The 23362-nt window shown below is 38.7% G+C and overlaps 1 protein-coding gene across 1 annotated transcript in view; it reads left to right on the forward strand.

Annotated features, from left to right (window-relative positions):
* The window catches only part of cpne7 (copine VII), a 28934-nt gene extending 8514 nt beyond the window's left edge, over positions 1–20420 (forward strand). The window contains exons 4-15 of the mRNA XM_070836052.1: positions 1629–1703; positions 5256–5339; positions 5423–5512; positions 5691–5789; positions 5994–6080; positions 6303–6362; positions 7429–7562; positions 14333–14387; positions 16658–16709; positions 17171–17304; positions 18135–18371; positions 19647–20420. Coding sequence (XP_070692153.1) covers positions 1629–1703; positions 5256–5339; positions 5423–5512; positions 5691–5789; positions 5994–6080; positions 6303–6362; positions 7429–7562; positions 14333–14387; positions 16658–16709; positions 17171–17304; positions 18135–18371; positions 19647–19799 — 1260 coding nt within the window. The 3' untranslated portion in view covers positions 19800–20420. The remainder of the gene's footprint in view (positions 1–1628; positions 1704–5255; positions 5340–5422; positions 5513–5690; positions 5790–5993; positions 6081–6302; positions 6363–7428; positions 7563–14332; positions 14388–16657; positions 16710–17170; positions 17305–18134; positions 18372–19646) is intronic.
* The last annotated feature ends 2942 nt before the right edge of the window (positions 20421–23362 follow it).

Here is a 23362-nt window from a genome sequence, read left to right on the forward strand (position 1 = left end):
GGTGCTGTAAGTCTTACTGATGTCTATTTAACCATATATGTACAATGTGGACATAACAACAGGTCCTGTGCGATATCATACAGCCAGTCTCATTTCTCTCACACGAGGACAAAGCTTTTCTCTCATTATTCTCACTCAGTGCATACAGAGAGGACCTGGCCTGAGATTTGAACCAAGGATCCCTGTGCTGTGAGGGAAAAGTTTGAGACAAACTCATCCATTTTAAATCTTAGTCGGCTTAGTTGATCTCTTGCCAGTCTATTTAAACAGGAGCCAACAGCAAAACCCTTTTGAAGGAATTCACACAAGGGGATTTTTGACCATTTCATCTATGCAAATCTAGAGAATTCATTTCACCATCATGTTAACATGTAGTTGCTACCCACACATGCTGACACTGGGGTATGTCTTTCTTTGTTTTTTATTGCATTTGTAATATTGCACCATGGCCAGCAGAGACCTCAACACTTTAATATCATCATTAACAGGCAGACAAGGTGTCTGTTCAGCTTTCTTAGACATTTTAATGGTCAGGACTTGCTAACATGGTGCTTACTTTTTATAATCAGTGTACACGTTCATGTGGATACACAATGACCATGCACACAAAATGCACATTGCGAACACTTTTTGAAACTTTTACCGCTTAGTTCTGAGCTGTCCGGCGCTGTGTTTACTTTACTTGAAATTCTAGAAGTACAAAAGCACTCACAGACGCAAAGAGAGTAACACACACACACACACACACACTGCCTGTCTGCCCAGACCTTTTATAGAGATTTTTTCATGCACTTGGTAACTGTCAGGATAAGCTGTCTGATAAAAAAGCACAAGTTTCCTACTTTGCCAATCATCACTGTCAAACCTTGTCAAGGCCTGGCTGTGCGCTACAGCTCTGGCAGTTTCTTGTCAGTTTCAAATAAAGAAACGGAGAGAGAGAGAGGGAGAGAGAGAGCAAACCTCTGTTCTGTGTGAGTGGGCCAGACAGCCTTGTGAGAGCAGCAGAGGGTGCTCGGTGATTCTTAGAAAACACAATCCTGAACTTTTTCTTCTTAACTAACACACAAGTATAAACAAACAAAAAAAAAAGCAGCCATTCAGAGAGACAGCTGCTACACAACTTCACTGCTGTATTATATGTGGTAACTTTTACATGTGTAAAAAGTTAAATGTTCAACTTGAAACAATAAGCTGTAACAATTGGGGTCCATTTGCAGCTAATGGGGCTCTCTACTCTCTAGTTTTAAAGGTCAGCAAACCTGTGTTAAATAAAAACCACTTTACTTTGTTAACTACATACTGCAGGACAATGAAAGTAAAAGTCACTTTTTTTGATGGAAAAATGGTGTTTAAATACTGACTGTGCGATTTTCAAGACAGGTTGTTAAATCTAAGCTTTGAATTTGAATACATGATGTATGAATTTGGATTTAGGGGGTTTATTATATTTCTAGTGTAGAAATTCAGTTTCAGTCACAGCAACAAGCTGTGAAGAACAAGAGCTTTACAGTTTTTGTCTACATAAATGTTTCTAAGATATAGATCATGTGGTTAAGTCGGTGTTTCTTACCATGAATAATGAAGCTCATAATTACAAAATATGACTGAAGAATTATATTCTCTTTCAGGTGCATGCTGAGGAAATTTCTGGCAACAATGGATATGTGGAGCTTTCTTTCTGTGCCAAGAAGCTTGATGATAAGGTCAGTGGAGCACACAGTTTACCAGCACGGTTCATATTTTATTAGCTATGGCAGTAATATGATAGTCATGATACTGTAGTGTAACCTCAGAAAGTTCTCATAATGCATTACTGACGCTGATGTTATGCACATGTCAGGGATCGTTTTTCAATTTCATCATAAATCAATATATACTTCATGTTAGAGTGAAAGAAAAACCACTCCATGTCACGTTTTTGTAGTGACATAACGTAAAGGTACAATGATCATGTGTAAACATACTAGTCTCACGTGGAAATCACATGACAGCACATAATATCACATGTGAAATGTGTGTCAGTGTTTGAATTCTTCTCGCTCCACTTTAAGGCTGGATGTTACTGACCTTAGCTGCTCCTGCTCTCACATCTTACACTGTCAAACTTTCCTGAAGGCATATTTCAATCAAAAAGACAGCGGGAGCTTACATCCAATTACTACTCTGATGAGCTGAAGTCGCTCCATGTTCATGGGAGCAAGCTTTAGGACGACACACTCATAGGTTGCTTTCGATTCCCACTGGTATTGGGAGAAAAAATCTTATTTTCTACAGCATGTACATTTATTTTTGAAATTGCAGTTGGCAATTTACACCTATTCTGTCAATGAAATTGAACCTGACTCTTGCACAAGAAGTATGATAAAAAAAAAAAAAAGAAATTCAGTTGGATCTTCCCCTGTATGTGACATCTGCTTCATGTATACACTTCAGCTACTGGAGGAACTGAGTCTCTACCGAAGTCTGGAGAATCCATCGTCCATGCTTTGTTTAAACTGATGTGATGATCACTTATATTTCCACACCTTCAAATAAATCACTGTTACATTTGGGATGTTATGGCTGTGGGCGCATCACTGTGGAGCAATGATGTGTGGTCATGTTCCGCTGAGACACAAAATGTTCAGGTTTTTACTTTGAACAAACATTACAGCAGCTTATTATCTCGGAGTGAAAGCCTGCAAAATGTTGGTTCTTTATGCCACATACCTAAAAACACTGGTGTGGAAAATGATAGAAAATGACTTTGATTACATGCACAGATAATTTCATTGTGGTTAGAAAAATAGCTGGTCGTTGGGTGGATTATTTAAAACTGAACTGAATAACTGAATTACTCGGAAAGCTCAGGGTCTCTTTATGAGACCTCTAGTTCGGTATTGTCGGTGAAGTCGGGCTCGTCTCTGCATCATCTATACAAATATTTTGATGTCAGCACCAATCATGAATGTAAGCATGCAGAGGAGGAATTTACATTAAAGCTGCTGCTCTGCCATATTGAGATGGGATACATTTACATGGAAGAAAATGCAGAAATGTACTGCCAAAGCAGCGATATTTGACCTTTTTGGCCACTTTAAAAGTTGATGAACGATGAATAAGCATTTAATATAACTAAGTGTTTCGTGGGGCACATATTAGTAACAGTGTAAATGCATTACTGTGTAACACATTACAATATTGTGATTAGTAACAAGTAGTTTAGGCCATTACAATTCAAAATGCTATAATGATATTACAGTAAGTCCAGGTAACACTGCTTTATCCTGTTTGTTGGTTGTTTGCCATCTTGCTGGTAGTTTGAGGGATTGGATTGATATTCAGTTTGGTCTCCCTGTGTTCAGTGGGCAGACTGGTGTCGTCAGTGCGTGCTAATTTAGTGCAGGGGCAGGAGGTATGTGGAGGTAGTAAACTACCACCAAAAGAGGAGAAAGTTATCTGATATTCATATTGTCTTATAAGAAAAAAGACAACACCAGCTAACAAATGCTAAAACACTCATTCATTGATCAATTGTTGTAACAACATAGCTGGTCAATTTTACGTAACCAAAGATATTGTATAAAAGACAAATAGTGGATGAAGAGGTCAGAATCTTTGTAACTCCTGTCATACTACAAAGCTGATTATGATTTCAAAGTTCCCATGGAAATTTGATTTTTATCATCAGGTGTGTCATACACATTTTCCTAACCTGTGAGAGTCCACCTGATTGTAGCAATTCATGTAACATAGATATAGATGATGACTAAAGCAGCAAACTGTTTCTAATTAGCTGCTTGTCAGCTGTTTCACCTCCCAACCTGCTGTAAACACTGAGGGATCACAGCATAGACGTTGTAATGGGATATCATGGTTTGCGGTAATTGGTAATGATTAATATTACCGTTATTGTAAGCCCGAGATTGAGTTTTGACATGTGCGTCTGATTATGCCTTGCTGCTGATGCCACTGGCTAGTGGTTGCCATGACAACAAAGAGAGGATGCTACAGCTCTTTTTGCTCCCGTCCCTCAGGAGATGTATCTGGCTAATGTGTCGGGAAACGCAGAATTAACTGTCTCGTTCGGTGTACACAAGACCACCTGACCCCCCCACCCCACTCCAACCCACCCCCCAAACCGCCATAGACACACACACACACACACACACAGAGTAATCATTTGTTTTCCTCCCTGAAGAATCAATTGACCTAAATCATCAGTGCTGCTCTGCCCTCAGACGCCTGTACTTGAGACTCAGGGGATGATTTAAGGCTACAGCAAATAACCGTAAAGGATTCAAAATCTGATGCATGCTTTCAATTTAACAGGGTATTTGCTAACACTGATGATGTAAATGGACACAGTCACCATTGAGTCAATTCGAATGACATTAATAACAACCCAGTGCACCAACAGGCTATTTTGGATGCATTTTGAAAACGGCAATAATGGAGAATCAAAAAAAGTTTAGAATTCTCTGCTAGTGAGCTTAAAATATTGATTAAAGACACCAATAAAGATATTTCAGGGGCGGCAAGGAATGCTGTATTGGAGGGAATAGCAGGTCAATAAGGTTAATGGCCCAAGAAAAAGGTCAGTGATTGAGTGAAAAAAAATTGTTATTATCAGGGAATGGCATGAATTGGAAGCTGGGAAAATATTCTCAAATTCTCCTCTAACCAAAAACTTCCAAAAACCTTATTTTTTCTCAGTCTTACTGACTCCAAAGTCGACTCCAAAAGAGCCACCATGCTGTGCTGTAATTTCTATGCCTGCTTTCTCCTGACCTTTAATCACAGAGACAATTACCTCTGCCTCTGCAATCAGCAATGATAAATCGGTGTCAACAGCCATTTATATAAATTTCAGTTTCCGTTCATACAAACCACCCAAACAACCCAAGATACATATTGGATTTTTAGTGATGATGCTTTTCTGAAATTTTGTCTGTGTGACGCTCATCACGGCCCCTTTGGCAAACATTGTCTGACTCATTTGCTTCAAGAAAAATACTGTGAATTAAATTAAATCAACCCCCCTGTGGTAAATGTGATGTGGCATGTATGTCATTTGTTTTCATTTCTCTCCTCTTGAACAGATCTTGATCTCAATTGCACTTCCTGAATAAATAAAGCTAAAATTTAGAAAGAAATTTGAATGGAATGTTACCAGAGGAAATATTTAGTTAATGGATTAATTGTTGTAGGGTCCTGTACTGACATTAAGAGTCAGTGGGCCAAAAGTTCTGTTATTCTGTTTTTTTTCCCCACAGGATCTCTTCAGCAAGTCAGACCCATTTTTGGAAATATACCGAATCAATGACGATGAAACCGAACAGCTTGTGCACAGAACTGAGGTAAATACATTATATTCCCTCTTCAGTTTCAACAGCTGTTTCTGCCACTTTGCTTTCTATGCAATGTGTTCCTGGTCTAACAGGTGATTAAAAACAATCTGAATCCTGTGTGGGAGCCCTTCAAAGTGTCTCTCATATCCCTGTGCAGCTGTGATGAGGAGCGGAAACTCAAGGTAAGGGACCCTTAGCAACAGACAGCAGGGACAAATAATTAAAATGTATTACTTATACATATATATGTGTGTATGTGTGTGTGTGGAATAAAGGGAATAGATGAATATTGTATGAATATTGTATGTACAGCCAAGCCAACAGAGAGAAAGTAAACAGTGCTGTCTGTATGTGCTACAGTGCCTAGTGTGGGATTATGACTCCAGGGGGAAGCACGACTTCATTGGCGAGTTCTATGCCACTTTCAGGGAAATGCAGAAAATTTCCAGTGGAAATAAGGTCAGTGAACGGAGAGGAGGAGCAGAGCGGAGGAGAGACAGCCGTGTAACTGTTTCATCCATTTCCAATATGTCTCTCGTTTTACTCTGCTTGAAATCCACCACAGATTAAACAAATGTCATGGTGCTTAAGATATATGAACAATGTTCAAAATGTCATAAATTGGTCTTCCTGTTCTGTACCGTCGATGTGCTTCATTTAAAGGTGATGTGGGATTGTGTGAATCCCAAGTACAAACAGAAGAAGAGAAACTATAAAAATTCAGGAGTTGTCATCCTCAGTGACCTTAAGGTAGGAATCTGCTGCTGAAATGTTCGTGCAAATGTTTATTTATGTGCATGTATACAGAAATTCTTCTTGCTGAACATCAGGACGAGACAATTTCACAAGTGTTTATGCCAAAAGCATTTTCACCTTGACAAGATATATCACAATTTTTTTCAGCAGATTTGTTGAGTTAATTCTGTCTTAATGACCAGATACTAAAGATATCTTCTTCTTTTTTTCTTCCAGCTCCATAGAGTGTACTCCTTCCTAGATTACATCATGGGAGGATGCCAGATTCACTTTACGGTAAATTGAGCAGTTTCTGTTTAGTGACGTCTCATTTTTTCACACTCATTCAGCTTTTAACTGCACTGACCCCAGTTATATGAATGACATAATACTGTCAAATTGTCTGCATATTACTGATATGTTTACGATCATCTTGCTTATGGATAAATAGACTTTAACACGGCTTTTCTTTGGTGGTGCATTAGTGTGCAATATTTAGCAAATGTTTTCTTTATGTAATGAATTTTAAATTTTTTAAAAATGTGGAGATGCAGACTATTGATTGGAAAAAACATGGTGTCAAAATAATTATTTGCAATCATTTACAAGAAAGTTAAAAAATTTGATCTACAACAGAAAAATCCTGCTTTTACATTAATGCATGACTGATAATAATATGTAAAATATAATAGTAACTTGTCTAGTAGACTAGTAATTGTCAATTTATCTGACTAATAGTCATTAGTCGGCATTAGTTCTACAGAGTACTTTTACTTTTAATACTTAAAGTACATTTTCCTGGTTATAAGTGCTTTTTCAGTGCAAGACTTATACTTACAGAGTATTCATAGTGTCATTTTAGTCATTTTACTTCAGTAAATAATATAACACTGTACCTCCCCCACCACTGACAGTATCTCTTTATCCTTGAAATATCCCCATATGGGGTTTTTCTCTATATACAAAGTTTGCTTTTTTGTTGTAGGCAGCTTCGTGGAATAAATCTAGACCTTCTTCAACTCTTGCTCGTTGGTCTGCCCTCTGTAGTGCTACCTCTCACTCTCTAGCTGGATCACTGAAGCGATGAATATTAATCATGAGGACTGCTGTGGCAGATGCGGCTCCTTCTTGTTGAAATAGCTGGCTGCTTATCGCTACAGTGTATGGGAGCTGTAGCCGCTTCAATCTATGTGGGTGTAAAAAGTGCTAATTCCTACCTCTGATCAGATAATTTATACTGACTCGCTCATACAGAATGACTTGTGATATTATGAGCAGCCGAATAAAAGTCTTTATTAAAGGAAAAGCTTCACTGATTTTGTCTTATTATTCATGTTGCACACTTTGTTATTCTTTCTACCAGGTTGCCATTGACTTCACAGCCTCCAATGGAGACCCCAGGAACAGCTGCTCATTGCACTACATCAACCCTTACCAGCCCAATGAGTACCTGAAGGCTCTGATCGCAGTGGGGGAGATCTGTCAAGACTATGATAGGTTTGTCAGTCTTTTGTTTCTTGGTAAAGGCTCTTTGCTGCCTACAGGGATTGTCAGCGTGTCCTGTTGTGAAAGAGCGCTGCAGAGTGCTCCCTGCATGCCATTTCAGTGGGATCTCTCACACTGAAACAAGCCACTCCATCTAAACCACTGCAAAAGGACTGTAATTGAAATCGTGGTGTTCTGAAACAGAATGGGAGGGAGAATCTTGCAGGTTATTTCGTTTCTACCGACCGGTTTGTTATAGAGATGATGGAGCTGAACTGTTGACCATCAGCTTTTCCATCTCTGATTAATTTCTTCCCTGAAATGCATTTTGCATTTTGAATTCTCTCTAATAGTTGAGTTACAAGCCAAACAAAAAAAAAAACCAGCTAGTTATTTGCAGCACAAATGTAATCTCATTTTATTGTCCACATCATGTTCACGTTGGTAAGTCAATTTTAATTTGTGTTAAACCCACAGCTAATAGATGCATGAGGAACTGTTTATACCTGGGAAAATTGGAGCAAGCAAATTTGGCCTCTACAGGCATTACTTATGCATGAGGCTAATTTGGGAACGAAGATGGTGCTTAGTAGCAGCCGTTCTAGCGTATCAGTTTGGGAAAAAAAATGAATAAACACCACATTTTGCAATAATGCAATAAAACAAACCAAAGTAAAGTAGAGTAGTAGATATATAAAGTATATTTTTCTTTCCTCTTCCTATTCCTTTTGTTTTTTTATATGGCACTACTGAAGATCTTATTATGATCAAATTGTCAGTAACTCCCCCCAGGATTTCTCCATGAGCAGATTTCAAAGAAAAAGAATACAGATACAAATAGGAGTATTTGGTGTCCCCTATAAGTACTGTTGTCCTTTGAGGGGAAAACAAATCATTTTAAAGAGGAAAAAATATGCCCTCGCTCACTATGGGAGGTGTCTTCCACTCTGACTGTGGGACCTCCAGCCCTTACTCAGTGTAGATGTTCCTGTAGACTACGCTGACTACGCCGGTCCTACCTGCTGGATTGTTTCAGGGGCATCTTTGCACAGCCTGCAGCTGTGGTCCTGTCTGGTGTGGTAGACCCACTGGTACGATTCCTTGATATCAACCACTTAGCAGCTCAACTTCGGGGGCCATATTCCTGATGTAGTTCTGGGTCTTGGTTGTTTCGTCCTGGACAGTGGCTCTGACGCTCACCAGTCCTCGGCCTTCCTCGCTCTGCTTATTTTAAAATCGGGGTGTTGGAAACCCTTCACGCATTGTGAGGACCTTCTTTGTCTTGATATCAGTTGCCTCTATCTCCTCCTTTGGCCAGCTGATGATGATCTGATGACTGGCAGGGCGTACGTGCTGATGGCTCAGACCTTGTTCTTCCCATTAATCCGACTTTTTGACATTACTCTGTCGAGGTATTTGGCTGTGGCTGACTTCATTGCAGTCTCCTCATGTTTCTTGTGGGTTCCCAAGGTATTTGTAGCTGTGCTGAACATCTGTAATGCTGCCTTCTGGTAGTTCAACCCCATCGGTTCTGATCATCTTCCCTCTCTTCGATACCATCCGACCACACTTATCTAGCCCGAGTCACTACTGTAGACCCTGGTGATGTGGATCAGTTGATGTCTCGCTCATTCCTGGCACACAGCTTGATGTCATCCATGTAGAGGAGGTGACTGATGGTTCCTCTGCTTCGGATACTGTAGCACTTGGTTAGATCACATCAAAGTTACAATATGTGTATGAAATAAGGACAGCAACACACACACACATTTTTGCATAAGTCTGTGTTTTGCATGTACTTCACAGCCTCTTTGCTCACAGTGGTGGTTGCATGTGCTTTCTCCTGTGGATAACTCAATGATACAGTTTCTACTCAGCATCTGTTGCAGCTACTGGTCTTCCTTCTTAGCTTGCATAGGCTCATTACCCTGAACTACAAACGAACACATGCAGAGACAGAGGCTAACACTGAGACAGCAGGCACTTCAAAAAGAAGTGGGAAACATTGTGGCTGGAGAAATAACAACATCGCGTGGAATCAGATGTAAAGACAGTGGAGGTGCAGTGTGAAGCCTGTTGGAGGAATCACTAATGACACCTTAGCTACCGGAATGATGTTATGTTTAATGTGAGATTTCTTGTGTCTGTAATGTGAATACTGGCAAATGCCGTCTATCAGGTGCGACTTCAGTCGAACACATTTTGTATTTAAAATGACTGACTGTCTAATTGACAACAAAATTAAACAATGTACAAATATACAAAAAACTATTAGTTATTGCAGGCAGGCTTGGAGGTAGTTGCTAATTAATGACAAATTATTTATAATATGATATGTTTCAGAGAAAGACCCTCTCATCTGTTGAAACTAAGCCAGATAAGGATTAACACTCTGACTCCTGATTTATGCAGATCCTGCTATTGAATATCAGGGGAGCACTGTCTGGCTAATTATAGCATCCAAGAGATAGCACTGGAGACGCTGAAAAACCTGCCCGAAAATTAGCAGCTCCGCCTCGTCGCTTTATCATTTCCATGTTTACATCGATACACAAGAGCATCATACGTGGAAACATGCCTCTAGGCGAGCAGTGATTGCAAGTGTAGGCAGCCCTTCCCTCTTTAGTTGGAATTGTTATTGAGGTGTAAAATGTGGGCAAGCAAACCTTTTAGTCTTTAGTGAATATAGGTGATGTGGGATTTTAGAGTCCTTGCAGAGGAGTGCATTATGGAGCTGGAGTGACTAGCTTTTTTTCTGTGTGGGCAGAGGCTCATTTACCTTGCTGAGCGGGCTATTATACTGGGCACATCTCCCTGTGGCTCCTCACGTGTGCAGACATAGTGAGAAAACAAGGACCACCGCAGGATTCACAGCAGAGTTCATATGATGAAAATGGCTTGTCAGTAATCTTCTCTGTTCTCTCTCTAATTTGACAACAGGAATCTATTCATCAATGCTCCATGGGTAAATTTATGAAAGTATGGCAAGAGTGTAGAGTGCAATGATACATCTCAGAATAAAATTAGCTAAGCATGAATAGCTCCAATAACCAAATGTTTTCATTAGAAATCTTTAGGTAATAGTAATATAATATACACTCCCCTCCAAAAGTATTGGAACAGTGAGGCTAATTCCTTTATTTTTGCTGTAGACTGAAAACATTTGGGTTTGACATCAAAAGATGAATATGAGACAAGAGATCAACATTTCAGCTTTTATTTCCAGGTATTTACATCTGGATGTGATACACAACTTAGAAGATAGCATTATTTGTAACGGAACACCAAATTTTTAGGCGAGCAAAAGTATTGGAACAGATAGACTTAAAATACATTAACGTGAAGAGACTTAATATTTAGTTGCAAATCCTTTGCTTGCAATAACTGCATCAAGCCTGTGACCCATTGACATCACCAAACTTTTGCATTCTGCTTTTGTGATGCTTTTCCAGGCTTTCACCGCAGCCTCTTTCAGTTGTGGTTTGTTTTGGGGGGTTTCTCCCTTCAGTCTGCTCTTTAGCAGGTAAAATGCATGCTCTATAGGGTTGAAGTCTGGAGATTGACTTGGCCAGTCTAAAACCTCCCACTTCTTGCCCCTGATGAACTCCTTTGTTGTTTTGGCAGTGTGTTTTGAATCATTATCTTGCTGCACCATGAAGGATCTCCCAATCAGTTTGGTTGCATCTTTCTTTAAATTGGCAGACAAAATGTCTCTGTAGACTTCTGAGTTCATTTTGCTGCTGCCATCACGTGTTATATCATCAATGAAGATGAATGAGCCCATCCCAGAAGAAGCCATGCAAGCCCAAGCCATGACATTATCTCCACTGTGTTTCACAGATGAGCTTGTATGTTTGGGATCATGAGCAGATCCTCTCTTTCACCAAACTTTAGCCTTTCCATCACTTTGGTAAAGGTTCATCTTTGTCTCATCAGTCCATAAAACTTTGTCCCAGAATTTTTAGGCTTGTCTCTGGACTTTTTGGCAAATTCCAGCCTGGCCTTCCTATTCTTCTTGCTAATGAGTGGTTTGCATCTTCTGGTGTGGCCTCTGTTCTTTTGTTCATGAAGTCTTCTGCGAACAGTAGACTGTGACACCTTCTCTCCTGCTCTCTGGAGGTTGATGCTGATGTCAACAGTTGTTTTAGGATCTTTCTTTACAGCTCTCACAATGTTTCTGTCATCAACTGCTGCTGTTTTTCTTGGTCTACCCGTTCGACGTCTGTTACTTTGTACACCAGTGGTTTCTTTCTTCTTCAGGACATTCCAAATGGTTGTACTGGCTATGGCCAATGTTTGTGCAATGACTGTGATTGATTTTCCATCTTCTCTCAGCTTCACAATTGCTTGTTTTTCACCCATGGACAGCTCTCTGGTTTTCTTGTTGGTTACGCCTCTAACTATAAATGCAGTCTGCACAGGCAAAACCCAAATCTGAAACTGAACGTAGACATTCAGCGCTATTTATTGTTTGAATAATCAATGTAACAGGACACATTAGGGCAACAAAACACACCTGTCAGTCACATGTTCCAATACTTTTGCTCACATGAAAAATGGGTGGGTTCAAACAAAAGGTGCTATCTTCTAAGTTGTGTATCAGATCCAGATGTAAATACCTGGAAATAAAAGCTGAAATGTTGTTCTCTTGTCTCGTATTCATCTTTTGATGTCAAACCCAAATGTTTTCAGTCTACAGCAAAAATAAAGGAATTGGCCTCACTGTTCCAATACTTTTGGAGGGGAGTGTATAACCAATATAGTGCCAAAAACATATATGTTTTTTTCCTTTTACTTTTCATCCATACAACCTGCCTCAATATGTTTGAAAGATTACTATGGTGAAAATAAAGCCTGTGGTCAGTGGATGGGAACTATTTTGATAAAAACTGAGCCATAAAACATAATATACTAAAATGTCGATGGTGAGTTTTGACAAAATACTTCTTTTTATGCCATTGTGTCAGTTGGAGAACCGACTGGACACTGAAATCTGTTAAGTTTTTTGGAATATTGTTACAGGAGTGTGTTTATATCTGGACACGGTACAGCACATTGGCAACAGTGTATGGAGCAGTTGTATTACAGAGTATAAATGTTGGTTTCATTCACATTCCTCTTGGAAGAGAAGATAATGATGGTAACCAAATATGCGCTCAAAATGGTCTATGCACCATATCCAGTCTTTCTAACTGAGCTCAGATTCTCCAAAGCCTACAGGCTGTGGCTGTTACCATTCACAGACACTGTGAATATAATAATGTGAGGTTATGGGAAAAACACAAATAATTTTTCTTCTCCCCCAAAGTTGCTTAAGGAGGAGGAAAAATATATAAATATATATAGTTTTTATGATCTGCTGCTGTGTTGGTGCATTACCAGTGCTGCTACAAAAACATCACTACTGCCACTACTCATTATCGTACAACAACTTTCCAAAACGTACCAAAGTGAAGTCGCTTCTGTCAAGAGTCACAGTTGAGAGTTTGTTGCTCACTCACAGAGCGTAAAAACCATCACTCTGCCAGTCCACACCCATCACAGTTAATTAAACACTTCTGATGGCTCTGAAAAGCTGCCTCAAAGCTATATTAGCTTTATGAGTGGACAACCAACTCTCAAATCAACACTTGCCAATGCACAAAATAAATAAACACATACTAACACTGTAAAATTTGTTGTGTACCCTTTGGTGCACCCACACCATGTCCAGAATAAATGAATTAAAAACATCAGTTCAAATGTTTGTGCCCCAAACTAAGATTATGTTGAGCTGGAGATGTTATTTGTGATTGCGATGGGCTGGTGAATTTGATGTTGTTTTTGAAGGCATGTGCAGTAGATGTTGTGATAAGGGAGGGAGCCATTGGAGAGAGCTGTCTGTAGGCAAACAATCACTGATGTCACTGAAAACAAGCTGTGACAGCTCTGCTGCTTATCCTAAATGCCATAAATTCTAGTGTACTACAGTAAACATAAAGTGTTATCTGTTTAAAGTCCACTTGGTGTACAGTATGGCATTAAAGGGGAGCTCCAGGATTTTTCTCTTGAATTTTTGACACTTCCAAATTTAGCCAACTTGCAGGAGACAGACAAAACTAAATGGTATAAACAGTATACGACGCTTCACATAACAAACTGATAGCATCATATTAGAACCTCTTTACCCTGGATTTTAAACACTCTATAGTTTACTCTATAGTTAGCAGTAAATTGAGATTTCTTATAATTTTGCAACATCACTGATGACTAAAGAGTTGCACAAGTGGTTTTTCACATCCATGCATTTTGGCACTTTTAGCAGAAAATAGTGCACATGCCATGGATACTACTGTTTTGTCCAATTGTCAAAACTTGAGGGCACTATTTTGGATACACAGATGAAATAGCAAATTATAATGCCCTATCTGTTAAATAAGGAGTGGTTTCGGGCACAGCCTTTGTCTTGTAATTTCTATAAAACTGCGCACCCTGGCCTTTGACAAGGAACAGACAATCCTGCAGAGCAGAGCCTCTTACAGTAATATCTGCCCATCTAAATGGGACAATGAAAAATGGAGAGGATAAAGACTGTGAGAAGCTCTTTGAACAGGTGCAAATGCTGGCTGCAGGGACCGTGGGACGGATTTCAAATTGTAATTCAAGCTTTTAACATTTATGAAATGCAAACACGCTTGCCCTTGGAAACGGATATGCCATCAATATTTTTCAGATCACTGTCAAATGCTATTTCAGATTAAACTGCAGTAACTGAAACATATGACTGATTAATTTCATTTCAGTGACAAAAGATTTTCAGCTTTGGGGTTTGGTGCCAGAATCCCTCCAAATTATGAGGTGAGTATCTCTGTTCGAATCTCTGCTCTCCCTGGTTTTCGTGCGTGACCAATATTGTATATTCATGTGCTCGTATTGTGGTATTTTCCACCACCCTGGGACTTGCAAGCTGATTTCCATTCCCTATTTTATGGCACAATTTGTCATTCTGTCAAAATTTCACATTTAAAACTAATTACTAAGTTTATTTTTATTCATGAGTCCCTCGTCTTAAAATATCAACTTGTCTTGAGAAAATAACATGTTCCGATGACATAAAAGCCCTGTAGTGTTGATGCTCAATTTACATAAGAATTCATGAGTTTGAGAGCATTTGTTTAAGCAAATTGGACTTGGAGAACCAAAAGTCTTTAGTAATTCTGAATAGAGCCCTAGGGACATGTCAGAAATGTCACACATACACACACACACACACAACACATACGCACACACACCCAAAGTATGCTGTTTGATAATCCATCAAATCACAGCGTGCTACATTTAATGTAAGATTTTACTGTGCTATGTAATAATGTGAAAAACTGATAATTATTCAATAATAATTTCAATCATGCAAAGATTTGTGGCTCAGTAAATACAAATGATTAATTTCTGAATTTACCTTGACAGTGACTGCTTTGCAGGAGTCAAATTTATTTTATTGCATGCTGTTGCCACATTGTAGCTGGTGGTGCAGGTGAATGCTAATTAAGTCATTAGACTAATCATGAACCGCATCAATGAACTCATAGGCTACAGCTGTGTGCAAGTTTGATGGACTGGGGCTCTTTCTCAGTACAGTATGTGTTGTTGTGCACTTTTGTATCCTTAATTATGCACTACCCATAATGACTGTGATTAGAAAACAAATATAAAAAAGATCCAAGACGCTCCTTTGGCTGCCAAGGATGAGTTGTGTAAATTACAATGAATATGGCCTACTGTGTTTTGTTAATTTCAAAGCCTCTGACTCGTTAGTATTATTAAGATATTCATGACGAAATTGCACCTGTTAAAGCTAAAGTTTGAATATTATTTATGAAGAGTTAAGGGTGCCTAACTTGTTTAGTTTGGTTACTCTGGCACTCTGGTGTGTTTAGTACTGCTTATTTGTTGGTTTGTTGTGTGAAAGCTTGCAATCGAACTGCTCCAAGACTCTTTTCATGAAGGAACGTTACTGATGATTAACAATGATTCATTCCATTTAAACGTCCCTATAAGCCATGCCTGTGAGCCACCCTGCACAATACCAGAGCCGAACAATTGGAACACCTAAATGGAAGACAGCCATTATTAATGTTATTAGTTACACCTGTGCACTTCCCGCTATGCCATGTCAGAAGGTCTGCAGTGAAACTGGTCTGTTAAATGAGAGACTGAACAAGATCCCTTCCCTTGCAGTAGATTTATGCAAAAACTAAAAGGTGGTGTGTATGATTGATTGCTCTAGGGCTCCACATATCAATCTATACAGTGACTATATTCAGGGTATTAATCACGTCACATTAAAGACAAAAAAGTAGCCAGCTGGAGAGGAGTCAGTTGTCACTGATATGGTTGACAGTTGGTTCTTGTGGAAAAAATGGTTTCTTGTGACAGGAGGTATCAAAAGGGGGATTTTATTTTTGCCAATTAAACAGGTTTGCGATAAACAAAGTCAAGCTGACATTTGGATAGCAAGAATAGACCAGATAAAAGAAAAGGGTTTGCTATCTCTTTTCAGAAGCCACATATTAAGCATATAGCACATATATATATGCTATACGCTCATTCCTGTATAGTGTGATGAAGCGATTTTAGGATATTGACGCAAACACACCCTTCAGTAATTTACACTGGTGCATCACATAACAAAGTCTCACTGCAAAACATCCCAGAAAAGTAAATTAGTTTTATCCAGTGGTTTAAATGTATTGTTTTTAAATTTCTAATTCAATTTTCACTGTATTTATTTAGATTATACACAAAAACCTTAATACAGTTAGTTAATACAACTTTTCCATCAGCTCCTGATTAAATGTTTTTTTCACTTAACATATTATTAACACCTTCTTTAGCTGCCTTTATAAATTTACATACAAAACAAATTGTTTACTGAAACCATTAAGTCACTACTGATAAATATACCCCCTCTTACTTAACCATGTGCTTTGTTGTGGTCGCTGTAAATACACCCAAAGCAAAAACTGTGGTAATGCTCTAGATCTTAATCAATCTTATTTGGTTTATGATATTAGAAAATACTGTCTAACTAGCTCACATTTCACAGTTTTCTCTTTCTCCATCCACAGGTGTCCCATGACTTTGCCATTAATTTCAACCCAGAGGATGATGAATGTGAAGGTAAGGAAAGGCTTTGTACACCAGTACCTCTGAAAAGTGCATCGCTATGCAGGTTATATTAGAATTAACATTTGTTATCTGACTACACAACTGCTAAAATGTCAGTTAAATGAATGTGTGGCTATATTCAAAACATGCAACAATGAAGTAGAAAACCAACTCTGTTCTGATTTTTCTGAGCATGTCTGTGTGCATCTTTCTCCGGTTCTTCTTTATCATAATGTTGATGGACTTGATTATTGATCAGTTGTTAAAATACTCATGAATAAGCCGAAATCTAAAACTTTGCTTCTTTCAGAGGATTTGACTTCTTTAACTTGTGTGAGCCAGAAAAAATGCTTAGGCCACTTATAATCATTTCAATTCTGACAGCACCTTTGAGTTTAGTCACTTGTTTACTGACAAGTGTAGATAACTGTATTGATGTTTCCCTCATTTCGCTCTGTGCTCTCTTTGATCAGAGATCCAAGGAGTGGTTGAGGCATACCAGAACTGCCTTCCTAAGATCCAATTGTATGGCCCTACCAATGTTTCTCCCATCATTAACAGGATAGCCAAGCTGGCAGCGGGCGACGGCAACATTAAAGATGCTTCTGTAAGGGTCTCTTCATACTGTATTAAAAAAACATATGGATGTAATATAGGCTTTGTTGATGTACCTCCTACTGAGTTCCCAGAGTGAGTAGCCTCTGGTTCACCTCACTGTTTATAGTAATGATACCCTACGGCACAAAAGAAGAAGGGGCCCATTATAGAACAAATTAGTATTCTCTGAATTATAGATTGAAGTCATACAGTGCTGTATTGGTAGTGTACTTTTTGGACATATTTGCATTTCATTAGCCCTTTTTTGTGTTAGAAATTACTTCTTTTAAGTGCCTAACAGACTTGTGCTCCTTATCGTTCTGTAACATCCCTTTGGAAGTAAAAGCACTCATCTTTTATCTATTTACTATCTTAAATTACCCAACCGCTGCATGAACATTGTGTTCTAAACCATTACTCCCCTGTAATTGTGCTGACCCTCATGTGATTATTTAGTCCTTAGTGTCAGTCCTGCTTTGATCAGTAAATGAGCTGCAGTAAACAATTAGGCTTTCCGGGCACACATTGAAAATACACACACAATCAGTAACACATAAACACAGGTTGCCAACAAATTAACCACTACTTATATTAACAATCAAAAATGATTATGGTATATTGTGCAATGTAAATATGTGTGTGCACACACGCAACATGTCTCTGCTGTAGTTTGTGATGTAGATGCTCCGTCCTGTTTTTCATTATGCTCCTTTTTTTTTATCTTTTCTTGATCCTGTTGTTTTTTTGTGTAACACTTTAACAAGGTGTCACACACAGAGAAAGTTAACTATTCATTGTTATTATGGACTAATTTACACTGAAAGCTCTGATCTTTTTCAGCGATACCACATCCTGCTCATCCTCACAGATGGTGTAGTGACAGACATGGCGGACACACGTGAAGCCATTGTGCGAGCCTCGTACCAGCCTCTCTCCATAATCATTGTTGGTGTGGGCAATGCAGACTTCACAGACATGCAGATTTTGGATGGAGATGATGGAGTCTTGCGCTCACCAAAGGGCGAGCCGGTCCTCAGGGACATTGTGCAGTTTGTGCCCTTCAGAGACTTCAAAACGGTCAGTTCTTTTCTTTGTTTGTCAATCTTCATTTGTTGACTTGCATTTTTCTCTCCAACCCCACACCCTCTGACTGCTGTGCTCATGGACACGCATTGTTTTTTAAAATAATGTCCTCCTACCTTGTTATTTAAAAGAGCAAACAGGAGGCTTTCTCTGGCTTTGCCAGTGCTACAGATGGGCATCATGGACTGGAGGAAGTCCAGAAATTTCCTCACCAAGAATATATTCTAATCATAGCTACATGCAATCAGCAACATGTCAGCTGCATAAAAAATATACTGTCATGGATTAGATGTCTCATGTTCCAAACAGAACAAACATACATTTCCAACAAACATTTCCCATTTTTTTTGTTACTATATACAAACAGGTGGCAAATTTAAGAAAAAGAACCTGAATAAATGAGTGGAGAAACCTAATGAATGCTTCAGTACAGGTAACAAGGTGATGAGAGGTGAGGAGATAAGTATGAAAATAATGTGAATCATATGCTATCGTCACCAGATCTCAAACCAGGTAAACACCATCATCATCAAAAAATCAAATAGGGGAACATGTTTTGGAAAAGATGGCATTTGTCCCTCCAATACAGAGACTTGAGGAATTATGTGATGCACGCAAGCAGCATCGATGCTGTTGTGGAGGCTTGTCTTACCAGGACACTTTTTATTTTTCTTGATTATCTGTGATATAAATCACCCATAGTATGAGGAAATGATATTAAGAAAATCTTACAATATACAGAATTCAAACCATATGTGCACAAATAAACGCACATCACTTTTCCACAAAGTGATGTGTCCAGTCTTAGCACAATGTAGGCACATTTATTTCACTAGCCTCAATTATACCCTTATGTAATGAGTTTTATGCCAAGGAAAATTATTGTTGTAATATGCTTTACCAACTTTGTTTTTTTTATCCCATACTAGTATACTAGTTTAACAATGAAAATGAGCAGAACAGTTTCTTTTTTTTCCAACTTTATTTATAGAACATTTTGAACATTTAGACAGACAGTGTGATGCACAGCACAAGAAACAAAAATACAGAATAAACGCGGATTGGCACATCTCGGGCAGAACAGTTTCTAATGCAAACACTGACAAATGTCTTTCAATATGTCTTAGACAAGCAATGTAGTCCTAAAACTGTTCCTTTGATTAGGAAAAATCCTTGGAAGCTTCTCTGAAAATTGTTCTGGGTCTCAAATTAAAACTGTATGTAACAGTTGTTTCGACAGCTCCAGCTTCTTCTCTGTCTCTCTTGCAGGCTTCACCTGCAGCCCTGGCCAAGTGTGTTCTGGCGGAGGTGCCCAATCAAGTAGTAGAGTACTACAGCCATAAGGCCATCTCCCCTATGTGCCCTGTAAGGGACTCACCGACCCCCATCCTCACCCCGGTTGCCACCACTCCAACAGAATAACCACCCACCCCGTTCCTGGGACCAAGCTTGGACCAAGCACCAGTCCGGCAAACTGAGAGGGAGAAAGGACGCATGCCTCGCGATTTTGGACAAGGAGAAAGTCTTTCTAAATGTGTTGTTACTCATTATTTCATTTTTCACTGCTGTCAAAGGGTTTACACAAGGACAGTATGACAAAGACTGTAGGTTTGTTAGTTCTCTGCTCAGTATGGATCCAGTACTTCTCCCCGGTTGTTACCATCCAGCATCATGAGTCCTGGAGGATTGCTTTTTTTCCGCCTAATTTTTATGCATGCAAGCAAATCCCTCAGTGCTGATCCACCGATTGGTTGCAGGCTTATTGTTCCTCACTGCCCATGAAATTCTGTGAAGTATGTTACTGTTTTCCTCATGTCATATCTTGATTAATAATAATATCTTAATTTCGAAGACGTACTGTACAGCATGTTGCAATCAAAATTAGATTGCTTAACTTGATCATACTGACAATATTTAATCCAGATATTAGAAAATATAAAGAAGAGATGCTGCATTCAGACCTGTTATTACATTCCGGCATATAGTTAAGTCTGTCTGGTTGCAGGCTTGCTTTATTTTGGATTACAGACAATAATTCCAGCAATACACAGATCACTATTACAAATCAACTTACCATGAACTGCAATGGAACAAACTACTGGCAAATCATGAATGCATCAGTTTTGTAGTTAAATATAAATGAATATAAAAAAGAATGATATAATATAATATTGATATAAAAATCTAATGCTTAAATTAAAATCCATATTTCAAAATGCACCAGCCATTGTTAACAAACCAAAAAATGTCCTCAACTATGAATGACAGCAAACTTACCTTGCAAATATGCTGAGTGCATTTGGTCCTTAGTAGGTTGGGGTTGGTGTGCTTTGTGTAAAATAGTTACATAACAATAATTCTAAACCTTCAGTAATTAGGTCTCCTTAAAAACAGGTGAGAAACAGCACCAGTGGAAAAATCTTTGTTCAGTTTTGACATGATCACTTCAGACCTGTTCACCTTATTGCATCTGTGAAACCGCAAATGACATAACCTCAACAGTGTGTGATATTTGCTGTAGCCTGAGCTCTTTGTATGTGTTTTCAGTTACCACAGGGAGCCTACAAGACATAGCAAGGCAGAAAATGCAGACAGGTCAGCCAGCAGGCTGAGGTAGGAGATGCGTTTGGATTGCTGTGCAGCAACAAAATAGCTGCCACGAAAAACATTTTTGTCCAAGAGAAGATGAATGATCGCACCCTATTTTTGCTCTTTTGTATGGTGGCTATGGTATAAGCTGTGAAAATCATGCTCCATGTCAGGTAATTCCTTTCCCTCTGAATTGTTCATTGTTGTTGTCATCCCTGAGCAGCTGTCACGCAGGTCAACGTCTCTGCAGTGTGTTTCATTATTTTTCCCTGTCTGCCGCTTTTTATATGCAATATAATTCTACTTGATGTTTCATAAGGAATCTAACTGACGAGCACACAGTTCAGATCAAATGGAAGCCCAAAGCTGATCACAGTGAGTGCTGTAAAACACAGCAATGGTTATGAAACTAGCGCTGGATGTAATGAATTTACATTAGAATATTAAACAAATAAAACCATTATTAGTTTTACCAAATATCCTCAGTGGCTATCAAAAAGTGTCTTACCATAAAATGAATATTAACAGTTTGCTCATAATTGCACATGTGCATCTACAGAGCAAACTGTTTTAGGAGTCCATTCTTTGCGTTGGGAACTAATTCTTCCCCGAAGCATCGCTATTTACTTGGAAGTCTGCCGTTCTATTGAGCTTTACAATATTCATCATATTCAAAAAGCTGTAACCTTCACTTTCACTTACTTTGCCAGATTGTCGTCAGAGTGTTCAGAGTGTAGACTGTAATGAGTCAGAAAGGGCTGTTTTGTGTTTTTGCCACAGTGTTTTCTGAAGGAACATGTTAATGCTACAGAGGTTGAGGCACAATCTCTCACGAAACCAACTCTTAAAAGCAGGAAAAGCAAGATGCTGTTTTTGATTGTAAATAACAAACAAGAAGGGAGAGGTGATGTGTTCAAGTCACATATAACTGCCTTTTCAAGGAGTGTGTAAAGCATCGACTAAACAAAAAAAAGTAAAAGAGTTTAATAGGCCAGATATTTTCACATTTTCAACAGGCATCCCTTGAAATATTTTTTTCCATTTAAACAAGGAACCTTGCTCTCCCCCGCACAAAGCATTTCCTTAGCTTCATCACGCAAATAATTCCAAATTAACTACAGATGATTTTACATCAAATATAGGTGACAGAACCATTATCAGCATACATTTAGTAACATTTTGGATAAACTATAAAGTCACTCTCAGAGCTTAACACATTCTTTACTAGATCCAGAGTAGCTTAATATTCCGTATGAGTGAAACATTGTATGAATAAAGTTTAAAACATTAGCAACATAAATGCTCCCCCGTTATGTTGCTTGGTTGGACCTGGTTGTTCACTATGTTCTGGTAGTTTCTCTGTACTTAATATATTTGCTTAGTGTTTTGGCATCTATCTTGTACTGTGTATTATTGCGGCGAAAGACTGAATGGTGACTAATTTACTTGGCCAAAGCCCAAGCTGTCCCCGTCGTTAAATGCATTGAAAGAATATATAGTCTTCACATATCCACCCCCAAGCTACAAATATTAATCTGACTTTGATTTGTCCTCTAGAGCTTCACCAGCCCTCCCCAGATACAGACTATTGACTTCTCATGAATGCATCCAAACACAGCTAGCACTGCTGTCGGCTGCTCTCTGAACTCCTTTGAAGACCACAACTATCGAGGATTCTTTAGTCACTATGGATCACTGGATGAGGCCTATTGATTCAGCAGGCCTAGATTTGGAGTCATACACAGTTTCTTGAATGTAAATGATCCCGGGGGAATGAATAACTTGAGTGCATGCAGGGAATGGATGCTAGAATAAACACCATCTAAACGTTATAGGTTACTTATTGAGAAACCTGGTAGTTTCTGTATGATGAATAATTTGGTGTTTTGTATTTCTATTTCCATATATTCCAGAATCTTCACTTGCAAAAAATGCAGTAGGTCAACTTTTTGGTGGCGACCAAACATTCTCAGATGATAATAACCATCAGAAAAAAAATAAAGCATGTTTGAAAGCCTTCATCTGTGAAATCAGCTTTGCGCTTTCCCGTAAATCTTTGATGATTACTTATTCTGGCTAAATAAGGCAGGAAGTGCAGATAACCAATATTTCTGTTCCTTGAGGGCAAACCAGCTCACATATCAATATCTAAAAGGCATTAGCACCTCTTCTGTGATTGGTTCCTTACATAGTAATTCACTCTTTGTCCCCTGTTACCCGTATCACTACTTTGCCTCAGGTTATGAGCTGCACCAGCTCAAATGGTTCATCACCCTGTACTCTATACACTGTACATTTTTCTGAGATGTAATTCAACTGATAGATGTCCTACTTCAGAGCATACGAAATGTTATTACTTTATCTAATAAGTAATTTTTAAAAAGTGTTTCATTTGT

Source organism: Pempheris klunzingeri, chromosome 1 (genome assembly GCF_042242105.1).
Source record: "Pempheris klunzingeri isolate RE-2024b chromosome 1, fPemKlu1.hap1, whole genome shotgun sequence".
Taxonomy (NCBI): domain Eukaryota; kingdom Metazoa; phylum Chordata; class Actinopteri; order Acropomatiformes; family Pempheridae; genus Pempheris; species Pempheris klunzingeri.